This window comes from Mauremys reevesii, linkage group 1 (genome assembly GCF_016161935.1).
Source record: "Mauremys reevesii isolate NIE-2019 linkage group 1, ASM1616193v1, whole genome shotgun sequence".
Classification (NCBI taxonomy): Eukaryota; Metazoa; Chordata; order Testudines; family Geoemydidae; genus Mauremys; species Mauremys reevesii.
This window is the reverse complement of record NC_052623.1, coordinates 237,753,249-237,775,201: the sequence shown is the minus strand read 5'-3', so window position 1 is coordinate 237,775,201 and position 21,953 is coordinate 237,753,249. Positions and strand designations below refer to the sequence as shown.

Sequence of the window (21,953 nt, the reverse complement as noted above, 5' to 3'; positions counted from 1 at the left end):
CCCCGCTCCAGGGACAGGGGAGGATCCTTGCCGCCCCCTCTACGCGTGCGGCGGCGGCGGGGGGGGTGTCTCTCGGCTGGGGCCGGGCGGGGCGGGGGGGCTCGCCGCAGCTCGTTCCCCTGGTGCAAGGCGGGTGGCCGGGGGCAGCCAGGCGCCAAGGCTCCGTCTCCCTTCGGGGTGGGGAGCCGACGGGAGGGGGGGGCTCGGTGCGCCGCCGCGCGAGCGTCTGGACACCCCCCCCCCCCGCAAGCGCGTCAGGGGCTGGCTTCTCCCAACCAGGCTGCCCCGTGGGCTGCTCCGGGCTCCCTTCAAACAAACAAACAAACAAACAATTGCCCCAGAGCTAGGGCGGGAGGAGGCAGCCGGCCAGGGGGGAAAGGCTGCTCGGCGCTTCCCGGCCCGGGAGAGGAGGAGGAGGAGGAAGAAGAGGAGGGAAAGCAGCTGCAATCCTCTCGGCTCCCCTTCCCCTGCCTCAGCGCGGCTCTGCTGCTGCCTGGCTCCTGCCGGGCTGGTGGAAGGGGCTGGCTGAAGGTAAGGACTGGCACTGCGCGCTGAGAAGGGCTCGCTCGGGTTCTCTGTAGCCACAGGGGTTGCGAGGAGGAGAGGACCCTTCCCACCTGTGCTCCAGTCTCCTAATGTCACCTTGGAAGTTACTTTGTTTGCAGAGTTCCCGTGGAGGCTCCTCAGGGCAGCCTGGGCATTGCACCACCTCTCCTCTGGAGCCAGAGCCACTGGGGTGGGGCTGGACCTCGCTGTGCAGTGGCGCTTGGTGGGGGCTTTCAGTGTCATTTTCTTCACCCCATCTTCAAAGATCACCAGCCTCGCGCTGCAGAACTCCCCAGATTTCATGCCACTGCCACTTTGTTTGTGCCCTCACCCTTGAGTGGCAAAACGAAGGGGTGGTGGAGGTTGAATTGCTTCCTTTGTGGTGGGAGAGGCTTAGTGACCTTCCAAAGTTTTGTTCCAGGAGGAAACTGTTCTATAAGTTGTTAGAAAATTAAGCTGTTTCTGGTATCGTCTATTATGTTAGAGGGTTGTGGTTTGGTATACAGTCTTATATATTATATTCTTTTATAAGGGGGGAGGGGAACAGAAAAAATGGACATTTGGAGATTTGGATGTTTAGCTACTTTTAACTTGTGGCTTTATTAATAATTGTATTTTATCTGTTGCAGATGTAAATAATCTTTATTTACTGAATATAGTATCGTCACTATAAGACATGGTGTATGTGTACATTATATATAAAATTAAATCAGGAAAATAAAACATTGATTTAAATAAATCGGACTAACTCCTAAGGTTTAAAACATTCCATCAGTGCTTGGCAAGAAGATCAATAGTTGAAGATGCACTCGCTATACACAATCCTGTCTTCACTATGCCATAGTTAAAAAGGGTCTGCTAATGATTATACTATTAATATTCTTTTCCAACTTCAGTAAAAGTTAAATAAATGTAACAAGTGATTAATTTATAATATGGTCTAAAACTGTTTTGGGTATTCTGGATAAATCAATAACTAATCAAGATTATTAAACTATGAAAGTGGCTACTGCTGACACATACTAACAATATTCCGAAAGGATTTTACTATGTATTTTAAATACGAGTTTGTATCCTAAATTTATGTACCCATAATAGGCTTTTGACCCCTATGAGAAGAATATATCTTTTGAGACAAGTATTTAAGGGGCCATTATATCCTGCAGTGGAGTACTAGCTTGTAATAAGACCCATGAATAATAAACTGTGCTTCATGGTGCCAGACACACTGGCAGTGTGTTGCATGCATAATACTTTTTGAATTGTTATTTTACATATGGATTTTCTTGGCATTCTTATATTTAGGAGATACACTATATATTATAAATGCATTAAGTGATGGACACACATTACTTATACTGTAATTCAGCCATGAATTTATTGGGTATGATCTGGCTTTGCTTTGTGATTTATCTCAGAGAGCAGAAAATCTTGCTTGCGCCCCCTTATAATTTTTATCTTTCTGTGAATGTACATTATATACATATACACCATTCCCTCATTAGGTTTTATTAGAAGTAGAATAACCATTTTTAAAAATGCTTACATGAGTTCACACATAGAAAAATGCTCATTTCCAAGATATACAAATGTGCTTGATAGATTAGAGCAAATCTATAATATATGTTTTAGAATCTTCCATTAAGCTGGGATTTTAAAAATATTTGAAATGATGTTAGCTTGTAAACATATGAAAATGCAAATACGTGTATGAAGTTGACACTCTAGTCTTATTTACGCAGGTTGTGCTTTTTATTTAACTCTGCATGTTCAGAGTGAGAGCTATTGGTATCAGTGTAAAGGGGGCTGGAGGTCTGAAAGCACACCACCTTTTTTGACGCTTCAGCCTCTTGAGATAAATAGTTCCCCTAACAGTGTGGTTTTGTAGGAATATCTCTTGTGATTCACTGAGGAGTTTCTCTCAAAAGTTACAAAATAATTGTCTGCTCCTACTCCTGTGGAAATCATTGGGAACAGAATTGGGCTCTAGGTTCCAAATTGGACTCACCTGAGTAGTTCCACTGGATTTGGCCCACATATTTCAGTAGAAGACACGGAGTTATGTGAAGAAGTCATTATGAGCACAGTTCTGCAACACTGAAGTCAATAGGAATTTAGCCTTTGAATTATACGGGAAAAGGATTAGACCCTATGATACCAGATTACTATTTAATCCATTTATCAAAACAGTTCCTGTTTTCAGACAGATGAATCAATAATAAATAGTAAACAAAGAAAAACTATATTCCATTTATCAAAACAGGCCCTGTTTCCAGACAAACAAAACAATAATTAGTGAACAAAGAAAAATAGTGTATAGTGAGAATTTTAATACTCAGAACATTTATAACAATTTTCATCCAAGTTATTAGCAATAATAATAAAAAAGAAATCCATAAAGGCCATTTTCCAGACCTTCGTTTGACAGAAGCTAAGGGTGAAGGGCCAAATTCAGAGGCAATATGTAAGGTAGCGTAAATGAGACTCTAGCGTAAATACAGACACGTATTGTACTGACATAAAGGAGTCTGAACTGGAAGAGACAGAATGTGATTATTTTAAAGTAGGGTGAGGGCTACTTCCATGTTCTGGACCTTACACTATTAGACTCTGAATGGAGTGTACACATGAATAGCGTTGGGTGTAAGGGTGTCTGACTGAGTGCAAGGTGATCTTGCACCACCCTACACATTATCTCTGAATTTGATATGGAGTTTATGTTAACCCTCAATATTCTGGATTATGTCTATCAGAAATGTTAAGCATTTTTTTGTGCATGGAGAGAGAGTTCTCAAAGTTCATTTTCTCCTCTTTATTTCCCATCAAAAGCCCATGCTTTGGATCTAATGTTCTTCCAGGTAAAATAATTGTGAATTTACTGCTTGTGAAAGGCGATAAGAGTGGAAATGGAGTCCTGCAACTGTTTCTGTGTGGAACAGATATAGTGTGGACAGTAGCAGAACTGTTCTGCTAATTAATATCCAACTGGTGCTGCGGGGACCACTTTAGAGGGGTAAAGGAGTTTACTCTTTATGTCTATTCACTCCTTGCCCTCCTTGTTGAAATTGCCGACAGATGTGTCAGATGTGATATGTTACCAGGAGTTATGTTAGTACACCTCTACCTCGATATAATGCGACCCGATATAACACAAATTCGGATATAAGGCGGTAAAGCAGTGCTCCGGGGGGGAGGGGCTGCGCACTCCGGTGGATCAAAGCAAATTCGATATAACATGGTTTCACCTATAACGTGGTAAGATTTTTGGGCTCCCGAGGACAGTGTTATATCAAGGTAGAGGTGTACTACCAACTAACCCTCGCTATGTAATTTCCAGTTACAGCTAATCTGGAGTGGATTCATTACACTGACCACATGTAAAATGCTTAATTTCCCCATTCAGTCACTGATTTAAATGACTTCACTGGGAACAGGATTGGGCCTTTAATGTTCTTTCAACATACTCTATTGTATTTAATTACATAGGTACTTATTAGAATCAATATGGTCAGGATGGGTCAGGATTTCCATTTAAAATGCCTATTTTCAGAGGTATGCATCTATATATTTCAACTGTAAATATTTGCTCTTGATTGAAGCTTGTCTTGTATTTTTTTAGCTTATGAATTAATTGTTATTAATAACAAGGATACTGTCAAAGGCATAAATATATTTTTAAAAGCTACTTTTTCTTCAGAATCTTTTCTTCCTGGCCTCCTACCCCATTTCCTTCTCTATAGACCTAGTCCAACTCCTCTTAAGGTCAATGAAAGTCTTACTATTCAGCTTGAGACTGAATCCAGCAGAGCAGCTGCAGAAGCAGGGGTCAACGGACACTGATATTTTCTACAGTTTTGACAGGATTTTCTCTGCCCTGTGATGATTGGCTGTTTGCTCCAACCTGCTCCAGTTGCTTCACCTCAGTTTTACTCCATGCCTGCCCATCTTACCTTCCATCCCTTTCTTCTTCTCACCTGCTCTGTCCCTGTAATCCTTCTCCCTTCCCATGTCTTTTGTGTAACAGCTAATCCCTTCCTAACCACTCCCCTTCCCCCCACCCAAGTAAAAGAACTAATGTGGCATTGCCGACTAAGCTTTTTGGGGAAGGGACTGTTTACTGCTATGTTTGTACAGTGCCTAGCACAATGAGGCCCTGATCTGGGTTGGTTCCTAGGTATTGCTGTAACAAACATAATTAATAATAATACCAGTGAGTTCAGTGGATGCCCAAGCACACAAGTTCTACTTACTGGTTCTACAGTCATAAACTAACAAATTATTTTCTCAGACTTATATATAGCGCCTGATCTTGAGAGTCCTTTCTTACATGAGTAGCCCCATTAACTTCAGTGGGACTTGTCATTTCTCAATTGAGGAAGGGGTTGCGGGATTGGATCCCTACTCAACCATGCTGGTACATAAGGAATATACAAAACAGCCACCTAAATTTCAGCTTCATTTTATAACACTTGTGTATTAGGATTAGAAATCAGTGCCCCAGCTCAGCTTCCTTAGACACATGCACTGAGGATTTCCTCCATGCACAGCTCTCCCCTTTCTGACATGGAAGGCAAGAGGGCTCAGCTGCCTCTGCATCCTCCCCTCTCTGATGGCCCTTATGAAGGGCATCATGTGAATCTGGAGTTTGTTCAGAGGGGAGGGAGCCCAGAAGCTGATACACATTTTGTCCAGCCCAAGGAGGCTACCTGGAGAAGATAACATGGTCTGAGCCCGTAATATATTTTCCCTGGTAGAAGTCCTGTAGTGCAGCTCCCGTGTAAATGCAGGGTCTTCGTACAGATGGCTGTGGCTTCCAGCGGATCCCTGGAGATCTGACAGGTTTGGGGCTGATCCTGTGGCTTTTTCTACAGGCAAATCCTGCTATCCCAGTCCTTTCTCTCCTAATAGGGATGATATGAGAGGATCTCTGTGGAGATTTCCTCCTTCCAAAGGTTTTACCACTGGAGGGGATAACCTGGCTCAATGGTTGATGGGGCAATGTGCTTTATCTTCAATACAGTCTTATCTTTTACCTATCAATACAGAGAAATGCTATGTTTTAAAAAAGCATTGTTGATTCATTTTAGATCATTTAAAAAAAATACTGCCAGCACCGTAGGTTATTAACCTGAGAATTTTAAAATTCTTCTTTACTTTTCCCCATTTTAAACTGTGTTCTTACTTTTTTGCATTTCACTCACTTTCAGCAACAGAAATAGACTGGTAAGTTTTACTTTCTAATTCTCTTGCACTAACATAATGCTGCAGTGTTTGGGTTGTCAACACCGAATTTGAATGCTTAAATACAAACAAATTTAACTGAACACTTAAAAATTATAGCATTTCTATTAATATTAGGCTTTGTAAAACTCCCACCTTAATTTTAATGTGGGGGACATAAGCGAAACTACCAGATAATGTCTCTTCAGTGGCTAATGGGTGCCATATTCTACCCTCAGATATGTGTGCACAACTTAGTGGGACAAGTTCTGCTTTCTTTACTCTTGTAAGTAGTCCCACTGAAGTCAGTTGTGTTATTTGTGTGAATAAGGCAAACAGGGTTTGGCCGATTGGGAATTGCATATATGTTTGTTCAGAGGCCAGGATTTGGCCAGTTGTCCAGAGCATAATCCACGTGATGCAGTGTCTGGATGAAAACTATCAAGGGATGGCTGAGAACAGAGTTTTTCAATTGTGAGTTTAAACCAGACACTCCAAGTACTAGTTTGTTGCATGTATGTTTTAATACTTTCTTGTAAATTTCTCAAATACAAAATATTTTGTTTTTTAAACATACCTTAATTGCTAGATAAAATGACAAACCCAAATTTCAGAGTGAAGTGTAGAAGTAAATAATCACAGCACTAACTTGCTGATGCTTTCATGGCTTTTATACATCTACAGTTATTTTTTCCCTTAAACTAAGTATTGACTTGGTTTATCATTTTTCTTTACTGCATATCCTTAACTTCCAGTAATAATATCATGAAGTTTGATGAACATTAGGAGAGGAAAAAGAGAGTCTTAAGAGTAATGGAAGAGCTTTGCAGCTTTTATGTATGTATATAAAATTTTCTTGACTAGACTTATTTACGTAGATTAGCTACCTCTAATTTATTTTAGGATTAATATAAATAACCTTAAACCAAAACTGTTTATTTTTCTGAAAGAGGACTTGGTTTATACGGTAAGAAAATGTGGCCACTTTAATACTTTGCTCAAGTATGATATGTTGGATACATTTAGTCAAGATCTAATGTAGGATTATAATAATTTATTTAGTTTCAATAAATATCTTCTCTTTGCTCAGTACATTGGTGTATGCAAACATTGTAATATTCTTATCTCCAGGATATACTGGGTGCTCATGATGTATTGTAAAATAGAGCCTCTTCAGGGTCTGAAGTGAAAACAGAAGTATTATTGTGCTCCATTTGTATTTAAGAATGAAAAGAATAAGTGAGCAAGTACCCCAGGACATGATCCAGTAAGTCGTACAGTTAATAATTTAAAAATGAAACAAATTTTTATAAAATGAAAAACAAGCAACTGCTATTTTGCGAGTGTTGGAATAAGAGAATTAGAAAGTGCAATCATGTAGTCGTAATTGAAAATGATACATACTAAAAGGTTTCTGAGCGGTAAACGTATTAAATCAGTAAAGCTATTAGATTACTTAGGTGAAGTATTTTAATATTCAGTGTATTCTGACTGCATTCATTTTCCTTCCTTGTGTGCCTGTCTGTCCAGAGGACTGTCCAGAATTGTGGCACACAATAAGTAAAACATTTCCATTGATGAAATTCAGCAGAAGTGGGCAAGTAGGCATGGTTTAAAAAGGAGACAGATTTTAATGCATCTTATTTCCTCCTTTTATATCTATTTACAATATCCATATAACCTTTTTTGTGGCAGTTTCACCCAACAACTGCTTCAGTGCTCTTTAAAATTAAATAATGACAATAAAGTGTGTAGTAACTTACTTGTATGTGTGATCAGTGGAGGAAAACTAATTTGAAGAAAATTAATTTCAGTAAAGGATTTTTTTTACACAGTATATGACAGATAGTTATAAGCAGCAAGACATAATATTGGTTTTTTTGTTTGTTTGTTTTAAGTAAGGGGATGAGAATTTGAATTTTTTAAAAACGGTTGAGGTAGTTTCAGTTAAAGTGAAATAAGAGGTCTCATTGAGTCACCAAAGCACATTATTCCACATTACAAATCAGACATTACCCAAAGCAGTTCAGATCTGTGGAAACAAATAATGGGCTTGATGAGATGGTAAGTCCTGCTAGATCATGAGGATGACATCACGCCAAACGATCAAAATCCACTTTTGAGAAGTGATGTTTAAAAAGAAGGATGCTAGAGATCTATTTCAGTCAGACATGCTCCTGAAGCAAAGGACTTTGAGTCTAAGGCCTGGCCTACACTTAAAATTTAGGTTGACATAGCTGTGTTGCTCAGGGGAGTAAAAAAATCCACACCTCTGAGTGATGTAGCTATGCCAACCTAGCCCCCAGCGTAGATAGAGTTAGGTCATTGGAAGAATGCTTCTGTCAACCTAGCTACCATAGCTTGGGAGAGATGGTGTACCGGCACCCCTTCTGTTGATGTACAATGCATCTACACCACAGGGTTAAGCCAGCATAGCTACAGTTATATCCTAAGGTATATACTCTGATTGAGAATTGGACTGTGAAACCTGTGATGAGAGCAATTTTTAAATTTTTACACTATAAAACTTTTGTGCCATCTCATGAGTGCTCAGTGGCATTCCCAGTGGAGAGGTATCCATGTTACAAAAAATCACCATAATTAGCACCCTTCTTAGCAGTTACAGCAAAGTGGTCATAGAATGAATGAGAATGGTGTCTGAACTACCCTTTTTACCCTCAAGAACGGGTCTCTCCAGGCAGGCTTGAGAAACAAAGGTGGTTCAGGGAAGCTTGCAGAGGACTTCAGTCTGCAAGGCTGTCACCCTGGCACCTTTCAGCAGCACTAAGCTGACATTTTAAAAAGTTAATGGTGCCATTTAATGTAGTGCTTCTGTAACTAAAATGGGGTTAGGTTTCTAAATAGAACTTTTAGATCACTAATTCATAACATAGAAGTCTTTGGGGAGCTTGCAGGGGGAGGAAAACACCTTAAATGACACTACAGATTATAACTTAAATATCCCCAAGGAATCTATTCTCCTTTCAGCATGCTTTCTTAACTGTCATTGACACTAATGGCAGGTACATAACGCATTCACATTGGGAAGAGTAGACTTTTAAGTGCATATTTCAGTGCTACACATTATAGTTGTATTTCAGAAAATGTACATTTTAAAAAGTTCCCTAAATATGCATTTATACAACAAACTACTGGCTCACAGGGAGCGCTTGGGGCCTAATGGTTCCAGAAGTACATTTGTACATGATCAGCCTCAACAGCTGCCAGCGTCTAATTGACATTTAATCGTGCTACCTTTGTTTTAAAGTCCATACATAGGTGGAGAACATTTGAGCTCTCATTTTAAGGTAAATTCAAACCAACCAGAAGAGACTGTTTAGTAGTCGTGATTTGCCAGCATTTGTGTCATTATTTGTCTTAGCAAACAAACAAAGAACATATTCCTTTGAAACAGTTTTTAATTGCAAACTTTCTTCTAGAAGAACATCTATCCCAGGGGTCGGCAACCTTTCAGAAGTGCTGTGCCGAGTCTTCATTCATTCACTCTAATTTAAGGTTTCGTGTGCCAGTAATACATTTTAATGTTCTTAGAAGGTCTCTTTCTATAAGTCTATAATATAGAACTAAACTATTGTTGTATGTAAAGTAAATAAGGTTTTTAAAATGTTTAAGAAGCTTCATTTAAAATTAAATAAAAAATGCAGAGCCCCCAGGACCAGTGGCCAGGACCCAAGCAGTAAGAGTGCCACTGAAAATCAGCTTGCGTGCCACTTTGGGCACCCGTGCCATAGGTTGCCTACCCCTGATCTATCCAGTTCCTGGTGGCAGAACTGAGAGCAGCAAAATGATCCTATTTACCAGTTTATGTCAGGATTATGTAAACATTGCAAGTTAGAGGGAAAACCTATTAGAGCATATAGTTCATTTCCCACATTAAATTAAATAATTGTTTCTTTACTGATAGCACTAGATTCCTTTAATGCTGTCCTACCTCCATCAACCCATCCCTTGTTTAAAACAAAAACATACTAGAGTATTTTGTAATAATGGATCCAAATGCTATATCTTACAGTAGTGTTACTGTGATAGTTGGCACCCTTACTGTAGAATACTCTGTGGCACTGGATTTTTTTAAAAATAAGGTTTTTTCTTCCTCATCTAAAGTAACGTGCTTCTATTCCTGAGACAGAAACTCAATGAGTGCAGTTTTGCCTACAGTGCAGAGGAAGATTTGAACTCTCCACCAAGCACTATTGAGTTTATTTACTCCATCAAAGATGTATTTGCGCCATAAGCAGCCACACTATATGACTGTACTAGCTATCACAAACTCTCATATACTTCTTTAGGGGAATTTATTGTGTTTCTAAGCACCTCTTTCCCTGAAATAATTTGGGCTTCACTATTTTAAAGCTGCATGGAAATGCCTTAACCTCCTCTCGGTTTGCTACTGCACTTTCTTTCTCAATTGCATCCCCAAATCCCAGTTCTTCAGACTCTCCATGAACAAACTCTAGCCTACCTCACATATCTTCTCTCTGTCTACACTGTTCCCACTCATCTACCACTGGCCTTGTCTCTCTTGCTCTTCACATTACCTCACTACTGTCGGTGCGAGAGCTGCAACTGCTCCTCTGCAGCTCTTATGATCTGGAATAGCCATCATATGTTTCTCTGCCTCATTGACTTTTCATATATTTGCAAAGCTCATCTCACAATACATCTCTTCTTCACACTTTTACTTCTTAATTTCTATCCTCTGCTTATATTATTTTATTTTATTTTAACAACCTAAGTATTATTTAAGATGACAACTACTGTACTTGAGCCATGGTGGATTTGGATCCAGGCTCTTGTCCAGTACCTGGGAAGGTTATCAGAAAGCCTCAAAACAGATGTTTGCCATGGGACCCACAAAAATAGATGGTAGTGGGGACTGTAGCACAGAGAATCAAGTAAGTTAGTTGAGGAACAACGGACAGGGAAAGATAGGAAATGGAGGAAGAACAAAAGGCAGAACCAGAATCAATGTGGGGATGGGGGAAGGGAGATTAAAGTGATACATTGCAAATGTTGGTTTGCAATGGAAAAAGTGAAGGAGAAAGAGGTTAAATTAAACAAAGGCAATATAACTCATGCAAAAGATGGACTGGAATTATTTTGTTTGGTACCTATACAAGAGAACATTGGGGTGACATTAAGAAAGAAAAATTTTAGGGCTGAAAAAAAAATCAGGAAAACTCCATACAGTGAGTTCTCTAAGGCCCCAGTTCAGCAGGGGGATTTAAGAACGTGCCTAATTTCAAGTAGATGGGTAGTCCCATTGCAGAATAATCTCCCAGTGGAAGTGGTGGAATTCCTATTGAAGGTAGTGGGAAGACATCCATTTAGTACAGTGGTTTTGGATCAGACCTTTGGCGACATTTAAAAGTAAACTGGATAAAGTCCTAGAAAAATAACTATGCAGAGAACATTCCTACACTGGTAAGAAGATGGATAGATCATTTAATAGAATCATAAATGTTGGAGATTGAAAAAGAACTAACATCCAGAATTGTGATTTTTACTTTAATATTCATATTCATGAAACCCTTTTTTACATTTCTCTGTATCTCCCTGGCAGCCATCCCATAGCTCCATAAGTCTGGGGGAAGAGAGTGGTTAGCATGTTGTTGCTGTGGGGATTTGAGTCTTAGTGCTGTATGTTGGTAGTGTTGGCCATGTGATTTTAAAACTTACATGGTACAGCAGCAGGTTATTATTTTCCTACTGCATGTCACACCCTGTTTTGGGTTATGAGGGAAAATTCAAATTATTTAAAAAAAATCTTAAGGAATGTTGTAAAGGAAAATAAAGGGGAGTGACTAGTGTCAGTTTGGATAGCAGTCAGGCTGGAGGGAGACAGCTTGTTCTATCAGTCACCAAGAATGTTAGCAGCCAGCCAGCCACTTATTCAGCAAGACATCAAGAGAGTGAAAGGTAAGGATCAAAGACATTTGTGTATGTTGCTGACAGTAGCTTCATCTGTTGAATTAATATTGTTAGTTATGTACTGTGATTATATTATTCTGATTTCTGTTTAGGACTAGTTGTTCATGTTATTGCTAGCTATTTTATTTTTAGGGTAAGATCCAGCTTTTTGGTTCCCTTTCTCCCCTGCTGATCATAGCTTCTCTTAATTAATTAGCCTCTTACAGTTGGTATGGGTCCTTCCACCTTTTCATGTTCTCTGTATGTATAAATATATTTTTACTGTATGTTCCATTCTATGCATCCGATGAAGTGGGCTGTAGCCCATGAAAGCTTATGGTCAAATAAATTTGTTAGTCTCTAAGGTGCCACAAGTACTCCTGTTCTTTTTGCTGATACAGACTAACACGGCTGCTACTCTGAAACCTGTTTCCTATCCTGGACAATTTGTATGTGTCTCCAGGGTGGACATTGTATGGCTGTCACTTGGTAGAGGGCTCAGTAGTGCAATGATAACACAATTTTTTCCTCTCAAGTGAGACATGCTGGCTTCTAATTTTCTGCCTGTTTACAGGGTGACCATCAGGCTGAGTGTCTCTGGCTAACATCCATGCAGACTGGCTTAGTGCTGTGATTCATAGGTTCTCCCATGTGTGAGGACACTGGATCTTCACTTATGAAAACCCTTCTACAGTAAGTGCCATCAGAGCAGTATATTTGGTACACTTTTCTCAGTGTTTGGGAACAAAGTGTAATGAATTCTACCAAAAGCAGCTAATCTTAGTGGAGTTAGCAAGTGCTATTGTCCACCTTATCCAGTGAGGAGGAAGTAGTTAGAGCATCTAACTCAGAGTGAGGATTCCTGGTTTCTAGGGCTGGTTCTGCCAATGATTCTCTATGTGACCTTAGGTAAATCATTCAGGAGCCTAAAGTTAAGCATATTTAGCCATATTTTCAAAAGTTCTGAGCACCCAGCAGCTCTCACTGAGATCAGTGGAGCTTTTGGATGCTCAGCAATTTTCAGGATCAGGCAGGTGCTTAAATACAGATTTAGGAGCCCAACTTTAGGCTCCTAATTTTGAAAATATTTGTCTCAGCCTCACTGTAACCTTGGGTTAGCCATTTGTAAAATGGGGAACATTTTTACACACCTCACCAAGGTGTTGTTGAAACTTAATGCTTTATAAAGTATTGCAAGATCCTTTTGTAGACACTTTAGAATTGCAGATTACTAAGTGTGCTGAATTTAATTCTAAAAATCACCATTTATATTAGTTTACTTCAAACAGATGTCTGTTTATTCAGAGCAGCTGGTCCAATATAAAATCTCTGACTTTGACATACATGGTCCATATGAACATCTTTGAAAATGCACCATTTTGCACACAATGCTTCTAGGACAAGACCTCATATCTACCATTTTAATCTTTTAGGGCTTGTCTATACTACTGGGACAATACTGGCATAGCTATGCTGCCATAACCCCATAGTGTAGACACAGCCTACAGTGACAGGTAGTGTTCTTCCATTGATCTAGTTGCATCTACACTAGGAGTTAGGTCAGCATAGCTACGGCGCTCAGGTGTGTGGATTTTTCCTTTTCTTGGGCAACCTAGCTATGTCAACCTAAATTTTTAAGTGTAGATCAGGCCTTATTTCTTAAGTGCAAAGATTTGTACTCTATTATTTTTACAAGGATCATTTCTCTCTTCCCTCCTGCTGCTTTCAAACACTTCCATTCTGCTGCCTGTTCCATAGCAGGCACACTGCATCAGAGAGTGTTTAAAATCCAAAATTTCCTTGGCTGCTTTTCTACTATTTCCTTACCATGCATTTCTAGTGGAGTCAAGAAGAAATATGCTCTTTTTTAAAATTCTCAGGCTATGTCCCTGTAGGTTGGTAATGACAGCAAGTTGTCATCATTTTACAGCCATGTAATGAAATGAACTAGAGGTCTCATCCCAGTTTCACAGAAGACAAACTTCCACCTTGCAAAAACTAATACCAGATTTGGCACCCAGGTAGGCAGTCTTAATAGCTAGGCAAAGGACTGAGTGATTAATGCATGAACTGCATTCCCATCATGTTTGGAGATGGTCCCATCAGAGTGGAACCGAGATACATTGGCCATGTCCGTAAGATACTTTCAGTACCACTGCCCAGCGACTGTATATAATCAGTGAATAACTATTTTCTAATGTGAATATTTGTAAAATTAGTTCCTTTGAAGCAAAGCATTTTTTTCAATAAGTAAACAAAAACTAACAATCTCATGAAAGAGCCTTACTTTTATTACCAGTAATGAAAGAGTTTATTAAAACTGGGAGCGGGGTTGGGGTGGGGAGGGACGGGCAAAAATCTAATCTAATTTACTTCCTGCTATTTTCAGTGGTTACTTTTAGCATTTCAGTCAGTCAGTTTCACTTCCCAAACAATCACTGCTGTTGTTTTAGGGTTGGATACATTGTGAGGAGTATCCAAAATGGTTTCAATTGATTTTCTTTTTAAAACTTAATGAAAACATATTTATTTGTATAAGGCTGTGAAACACCCCATTTTCCAATGAATCCTATATTTTGGGCCTAAACTACCTCACAGTAGGATATGAGGTGTGATAGATGGAGCAGTAGCACTTTGAGCTTTCATATCTGCACTATTACACTATTACAAAGCCAGGCATAATATAAAAAAATGTGAATGGGAAACCCATTTTGATACCTGTTTCTTAGTCTCAAGGGAGCATCGCTTGACAACACATACCTTTCATAAATGCCACAGCACTACTGAAAAACAGGCCTTAAACTGGTGCTTTTTACTGAACTTAAAAATGTGTTTGCACTTTAGTCATTCAGAGACAGTCAACTGAACATTTTTGAAGGGGCTATGATATAAATATTCATTAATACAATGGTGGGGGAAGTAAATAATTGTGTTGACAAAACCTTAAAATTGAAATACCAGTACTGCATGGTGCTAGATTTGTGTTTAAAAGTCTTAACTATTTGAACATGTTGCGCCATGTGTTCTTTTGCAAGTGTCCCTCCCCTCCAAACTCAGATTACAATATATTCATCAAATTACTGAGTTGGAAAGGTTTTTAATGAGTTCTTTGAGCTGTAAGTGTTCCCCCACCCCCTTTAAATCTTCATCTGACATTAAATAAAGCAAATCCAAAACAGATTAACTGTCAAACGGTTATGCTCCATCTCTTCAATCTGCTTTTAGGTTTCAGAAGGGGAGCACGTTGATGAGGTAAGGAGACGACATGGTCTTCTGTCGATGTAGAAAGATAGCACAGATGATTGTCTGAAAAAGCTGTACTACACAGCGCAAGCATGGCTTTCGCCCAGTCGCATATTATGGCCGCTAGAAGGCATCAACACAGTAGACTCATAATTGAAGTGGATGAGTACAGCTCAAACCCCACACAGGCGTTCACGTTCTACAACATTAACCAGGGACGCTTTCAGCCCCCACATGTGCAAATGTAAGTATTATAGTTTTGTTATTGCTCTAACACAGCCTTCAGAATTGTTATTGCCTTGTCAATGTGGTATTTGATGGACCAGTCAGAAAGAATTCAGAGAACAATGTTTTGCTGTCTTTCTAATAATAATTACTGATACAATTCAGTCCATTGGGGAAGCATAGGTACTTTTTTAAAGGTTAGATGAGGAATCACTGTGCTAGCACAATTTGGTCTTTATAAAAAGAAAACAATAACAAGCAATGTAATTAATCTAAGAGGTTTCATATAGATAATATTTTCCACAGTTTTAGAAGCATTAATCAGCTTTGTGAATTCGTATTCTCAACTTGCATCACAAGTAAATAGCTGTTGAAATACCAAGTCTGTATTCAGAATAAACATTCTCCTGTTGTTGGTTAGCTATACTACCGCTTTGTACTACAAAATAAAAATGACAGCAGCAAATAAAATAGTGTGGGTACCCATCCAACAACCTACTTTAATACCAGTGTGTGAAAGATATGGAGTGCTTAAAGAGTAATTAAAATAATGTGTTTGTTTTTGACTTTTTATATATGATGATGACATCAGTAAAGTTAACTGCTCTAAATGGTGATTTACTTTTAATGTCAAGTGTAGGATCATAATTACAAAATGAAACTTGCCATAAAGTTGAGAGCCAGAAGGAAAAGCAAAACTGTTAAGCCATTACAAGTAAATTAAGTATATAAATCCATTGCAAAATATTTTGTAGGAAATCAAAATGTAACATATTTTATTCTATTCTTTAAAAAGAGAATCAAACTTCTATTTTGATCAGAGAACTGATTTTCATTTTAAAAAAACTTTTTACTTTAGCAGGACTGAATAAATTGGCTTACTTTCATCCACTACATTTAATACATTTTGGTAATTTCTAAACATAGGGAATGATTCATTTAAAAAAAAACACAAGTGAATGGTATGGATCTTTTCAGTGATATTTTACATGCAAATTGTGGTACAAATTGTACACCATAGAAAGGAAACATAAAGGCTAATGTGGACACATGCCTGCATGTGGGCAGAGTTCGAATGTGTAAACAACACTCTCTGGAGCAGGTCCTGACCCCTAATTGGGGCTTTTAAGTAGTGTCCCAATACAAATAATGAATAAAACAAATATAATATCTGCATCAGGGAACATCTTTTGTTTGCAGAGCTGGCAAATGGTAACAGAAAACAAACAAACAAAAAATTGATCCACAAATATTTTGGCAAACAGAAGTGCCAAGTTTAGATCTCTGAGATTTGTGGGGCATATTATTCATTATTTGTGAGTATTCAGATAGCCGTGGGGCATTCATGAATACTTTTGCCAATCCCAAAAGTTGCATGTATGGGTTTTCATCACAAAATTTGGGTTGGAAATTAGTTATTCATTATTAGCCATTTGCTACTCATTATCTCGTTTAATGTTGCAGTCACCCAGCCAGTGAGTGAATACAATAGCATGTGACTTTGGTGATCCACCACACAACACAGTGAATACTCTAAAGGGAGCAGTTCACAAACAAGCCATTCTCTGAAAATTGTTCCCCAAAAGTGTTCAACACTCATGAATAATTAATACTTTTGAAAAACATTCATGCAAACCAGAAAATGGGCTAAGTTGTAACAAATAATATTCATAAGAGTAATTTGACCAACTCTATTTGCCTAGACAGTAGAAATCTTGAAGAATTTTTGTGAATACCTACAGTATTGATATTGTTCTTGGCTTGTACAAATTAACAGAATGGTGAGAAATGTAATCTTGCATCTCCTTTATTCCCATAAATATTATGAGTTAAATCCTGGCCCCATTGAAGTCAATGTAGCTGCTCCATTGACTTCAGCAGGGCCAGGATTTCACCCTAGTAGTGAATTATATGCTTGCAAAATCCCTAGTTTAGTGATGTTGCAAATAATAATGAATAAACCTCATATACATTTACTCACCCCCAAATGCTTTTCTCCTCAGTGCTTTTGGCTCTCCTCCAAAGGCTCTTCTGACTTCAGCCTTACAGCTAGTACATGGTTTTTCTGGTCTTCAGTACTGTCTTGCACTCCTTGTCTTACCTTAACAGCACCATCCAGGAGTATTCCCAACCTCTCACGGCATTTTCCTGGCTCCATCTTTGCCCTTCCTGTTCCTCTCTTGCAAGGTGCTTTGGGTTGCCACAGTTGGCAAATGTATTTTATTATTATGATAATTGTCATTTACTGTTTGTTAAGCACTGACAGTGCAATCAGAGCTGTAGAAGACATAAATCATGACAGTCTTCCCCTGAAGATTTAAGGTCTTGATCCTGGCTGTATGCAGGCAAATCTCTGCTCCTGTATGAAACCCCGTTGAAGCCCTGTGTATATACCAACCTCCACTGTTGGCCTGAAACTTAACTTTGCTTTTTCAATTTATATACAAGTTTATATGTTATTTTAAAAAAATAACATAGACCATAAGGTCCTCATTCTTCTTTTTCCGTTACTCACAGCGCAAGCAGTTCATTGGACATCAGTGGGGCTACTCAGGGAGTCAGGTGCTACTCAGGGACATCAGTCTCAGGCCTTAAGAAATTGTGTCCTACAGAACAATTAAATGTGTTTATGTGAAACCTGACACACTTTTGCACTGTTGTACTGCAAAAGCAATTCACACATCCTTAATGTGTGCATATTTCTGTGACACTGTGATCTGCATTTCATTTATTTATCATATTTATTTATACCCAATACATTTTTTGGCCCTTTGTACAAGGTTTTAAAGCAATACATACCTTGGCTGACCAATGTGAATTAGGAAAATGCTTCCCACAAAATAAAGTTCTAAATCGTGCATAAGGAAAAGCATACGTATTGTGTGCTGCATACATTGCCATTGTAAGTCTGTTGTGTTTTCATTCAACTCCAGAGGAGGACCATGTGAAATTTATGTTACTATTTGATGCACAAGTTACTGCTGCCCTTGGCTTTGTTTCAGTGATAGGTAAGAGGGAAGAGGCATATTCAAGGGATACACTTTATGAGCTACACTGAAAACCCAGCAATGTAAATTCAGATCAGCGCATTTTATTTATCATGTACAAATACATGAGAACCCTGGGGAAGTACATTATTTTTCTGGCTACCTTCTTCGGCAGTTGAGAAGTATCCATAATTTAAAACTGCGTAACGGAGAGGTGCCTATATTTGAGAGTTAAGAATGGGGAGAGCAAAAGTTTGGAAGTCAGGGATGTAAGACCTCAAGTTTCTGGTTTTGTGCTTGTTTCATGCTCCAACTTTTGGCCTTCCCTTCTGGTCACTTTCTGTTGAAAAATTGACAAAAGGTATGAAATTTTTGGAAACTTGGGCTTAATACTTCCTGCTATATAGCACTCAAATTAAATAGTTATTACTCCCTGGATTTAGTAAAGTAAAAAAAAAAAACTTTTCAAAAGTTATGACTTTTGCTAGAACCTGCCCATAGATGTAATGATTTTTAAAAAGACATACACTCTCCCAGAAAAGTATAGAAAAATAGTATAACAAAGAGAATATCCTCATACATTAGCTTTTAAATGTGTTTTATCAAATGGTAAAATGAGAATTTTTGTAAGTGTTGTTTAATGATTTGAATAGGACTCTATTCCTGGTTGTCTCACTAATGTCAACATGAACTTATCAGGTCACTTAACATCCATGCCTCAGTTTGCTCATCTGTAAAATGGATATAATTCTTAACTGTCCCATGATGTGAAGATTGACTTATGTTTGTTAAACAATTTGAGGTCCTCTGAAATCTTTTCCCATAAATACCAAAGTGTTAGCATTAATGATAATAAAGATCTATAACTTTATTTTTTCCTAATTAAATTTTTAAAATTGAGCCAGAAGAGAAGCAGATCAGATGGAGAAAGATCCAAATTATACATAACAATGAACTAAATTAATGTTATTAGTCATTTAAAGACAAATGTTTACAAACTAAATTGTTCGTATAAAACTATAATTCTGTCTGAGATTTTACTGATATTAAAGCTCTTTCTGTTTTTTTCCCACCAAAATTACCCCCACTGAAATTGCAGCTATGGTACACTTACACATACATACTTCTATATATTGTAATGAAATGTGTTGAGGGTGAAGGAATTTAATGAGTTGCAAATAAGTATATCTCATGCAGCAGATTTGATTTCTCTGCCTTCCTTACCTAACTCATGAGGAAGCTTCATAAAAGTGGGTCAGATCATTTCTTTTCCTTGTGTTTGAGTCTTGAAATTGGGCACTATACAATGCAGCACCACCCCTTACTGCATCTGATTTACTTAGTATAATTAAGCCCAGAAAGTTACCACAATTGTCCTGACAATAGTAAGGTTAGAATGTGCATTTGCAGCAGCTGTCAGTAAAGTTCTTATCTGCCGGTGCATTAACACACTGAACCATATCTCCAAAAATGCGTTAATTAAATTTGTTGGAATTTTATAAGCTGCAGAAAAAATATGATTAGGAAAATGCATTTAAATGTATTTATATATGTGATAAAATGCTTCTCTCAGTATAGTGTGCAATCTTATTTAAACAATGAACACAGGACGGTATTCTTATTTTGAAATTGGAAATGCCTTTGTTTTATTTGTAAGTGTCTGAAATATGACAATAACATTGAAACAATCCCTTTTCCATAATCCCTTTAAACTAATACATCTACCCAGCCAATATTGAAAGCTCTATGATGTGAACTCCAAAATTCTTATACCTCCTATTAATTCTGTGAGTTTCTTCTAATAAGTGACTTTCGCCACACAGATCCAGAATACGTCATCTTTAGTAACACTGAAAATTGTATTGGAATTGCAAAGTAAATACTAAAAAGGTTATGTAGTCAGCTCTATTTCATAACCTTCTCATCATGCATTTCCCATAGGGTGGATCCTGTGCCCCATGATGCCCCCAAACCTCCAGGATATACCCGATTTGTCTGTATTTCTGACACTCACTCAAGAACTGATCCAGTCCAAATGCCCTATGGAGATGTTTTAATACATGCTGGTGACTTCACTGAACTGGGACTTCCTAGTGAAGTTAAAAAATTCAATGAATGGTTAGGTAAGTATCAGAATACATGCCATTTTGGAAGTAAACGTGATTTAATGAATGTACCAACCCTCTCTGCCTCCTAGTAAAACATTTTGCACTTAGGAATTATTAATATTAATTTAGCTTTCTGTTTAAATGGCAACATTTAGAATTTGGATTTTTTAAAAATATTGTGTTCTTTCCAGCTGAACAAATGAGATACATGTGATCATTCATCCATTCTACCTTTCTACTCTTAAGAGGGGGAAAATGTACAATAAGCAACTTTTGGCATTAGCTGCTATTTAAGTCACTGGGCCTTTTATGATTTGCATAAGAACTCTTACATACATCGTTATGGCTTTCCCTCCCCGTAAAAAGTTGTGGTGAGAAAAGCATTTGTCTGTTTAACCCTGGAGGCTGATAGTTTTTCTGTCTGAGGCTCAGCTGCACCACAGCGATGAATTCCAAACAAAGCAAAACGCGTGTCTGTGGTTGCTGTCTTGGATGTGGCAGACCAGATGTAGATGCCTTCTGTAGGCAACTGTTGGCATTGATAGCTGAAATTCTGTTCCACTGGGCAGGCAAGTGGTGATTTACATGCACTTCTACAATGTTATGTATGTGCTTAAAAAAAAAGAAAATTACAGTGGAGATTGGAAAGAGTATGCTGCTTCCAGAGAAAAATCATGGTCTGTGTTCCTGCTGTGCTGGTGCCCGGATTTAGCATAAACACAGATTTTTGTTTCTGATTATCAAAAAATTTGTAGGTCAGGTGAGTGGCTTTAAAAAAACTTCTGCATGAAGTACACATTTTAAGGGACTGGGCTTTTTTCTTTATATTTTCCTGTCTTCTTAGCTACGTGCTATGGCATTTCCCAGTGTGGAATTGGCTAGGAGCAGCACAAAGCTGACATAAGCATGGAGACTGAGATGCAATAAGAAAAATGTCAGGCCTTTCTAGTTCAAAAAAATATTTACAATCAAGCCTTTATCCTAATTTGGGAAGACTCATGCTAATAAATATTGATTCAACTCTGCAAGCCCAATAATACGCCCAACATAAAATAATTAAGAAAAAAAGTTACAATGCATTAAGGTGGAAACACACGCAAAAGCATTGTCATTTTCAGTGAAATCTGTAACCGTACCTTCCATGCAATCTTTCTGTGCCCAGGCATTACAGGACAATAGGACACTCTTACAACACTAAGCAATGTTCAATTTCACTCTGAATCTTCACACTACATTGCAATAATGTACAAACATTAGTGCACAAAAACTGTTCCAAACCCCATGGTTATCTGTTATACACAAAATCAATATTTACCCAGTAGTGTGGAAGGGAAGCGATATTAGAGCATTGTTAGTCAGCAGGGAAAGGGACTGCATGTCTGAGTTGCTGCTGAGTTCCTGTCTACCTGACAGACTACCTGCCCTCCTACATGATACTGCCCCCGCTGGGAACAGCAGAAGTCCTCAAGCTGAAATCCCCTCAGTTTATAGGTTATAGGTGAGGGAGTGCTGGCAGGGCCTTCTTCATGATGGCCTCGTGAATGAAATTGTTTTTCTCCTTGCTCCAAAATAGTCTGAGAATTTGCTGATCCTTAAGGCTTGCTGCCAAACAAATCTCTCTGAATGGTCAGTTGGAGAGGACTGAGGTGTGTAGGGCATGGGATTTCAAGCTATAGGGCCTTTTGGGGGATGG

General features: G+C 38.5%; 1 protein-coding gene and 1 long non-coding RNA gene across 3 annotated transcripts in view; one reads left to right on the top strand and one right to left on the bottom strand.

The window, feature by feature from the left end:
• The first annotated feature begins 317 nt into the window (after nucleotides 1-317).
• The window catches only part of MPPED1 (metallophosphoesterase domain containing 1), a 77,059-nt gene continuing 55,423 nt past the window's right edge, over nucleotides 318-21,953 (top strand). The window contains exons 1-4 of one of the 2 annotated variants that reach the window (XM_039520384.1): nucleotides 318-531; nucleotides 12,272-12,390; nucleotides 14,923-15,184; nucleotides 20,094-20,275. In XM_039520384.1, coding sequence (XP_039376318.1) covers nucleotides 15,033-15,184; nucleotides 20,094-20,275 — 334 coding nt within the window. In that variant the 5' untranslated portion in view covers nucleotides 318-531; nucleotides 12,272-12,390; nucleotides 14,923-15,032. Of the gene's footprint in view, nucleotides 532-11,150; nucleotides 11,212-12,271; nucleotides 12,391-14,922; nucleotides 15,185-20,093; nucleotides 20,276-21,953 lie in introns of those variants that run through there. The other variant, XM_039520385.1, reaches the window with a different exon arrangement.
• Nucleotides 5,455-21,953, bottom strand: part of LOC120395715 — a 57,041-nt gene continuing 40,542 nt past the window's right edge. Inside the window, exon 3 of the long non-coding RNA XR_005592750.1 lies at nucleotides 5,455-5,579. This is a non-coding gene — a long non-coding RNA (uncharacterized LOC120395715). The remainder of the gene's footprint in view (nucleotides 5,580-21,953) is intronic.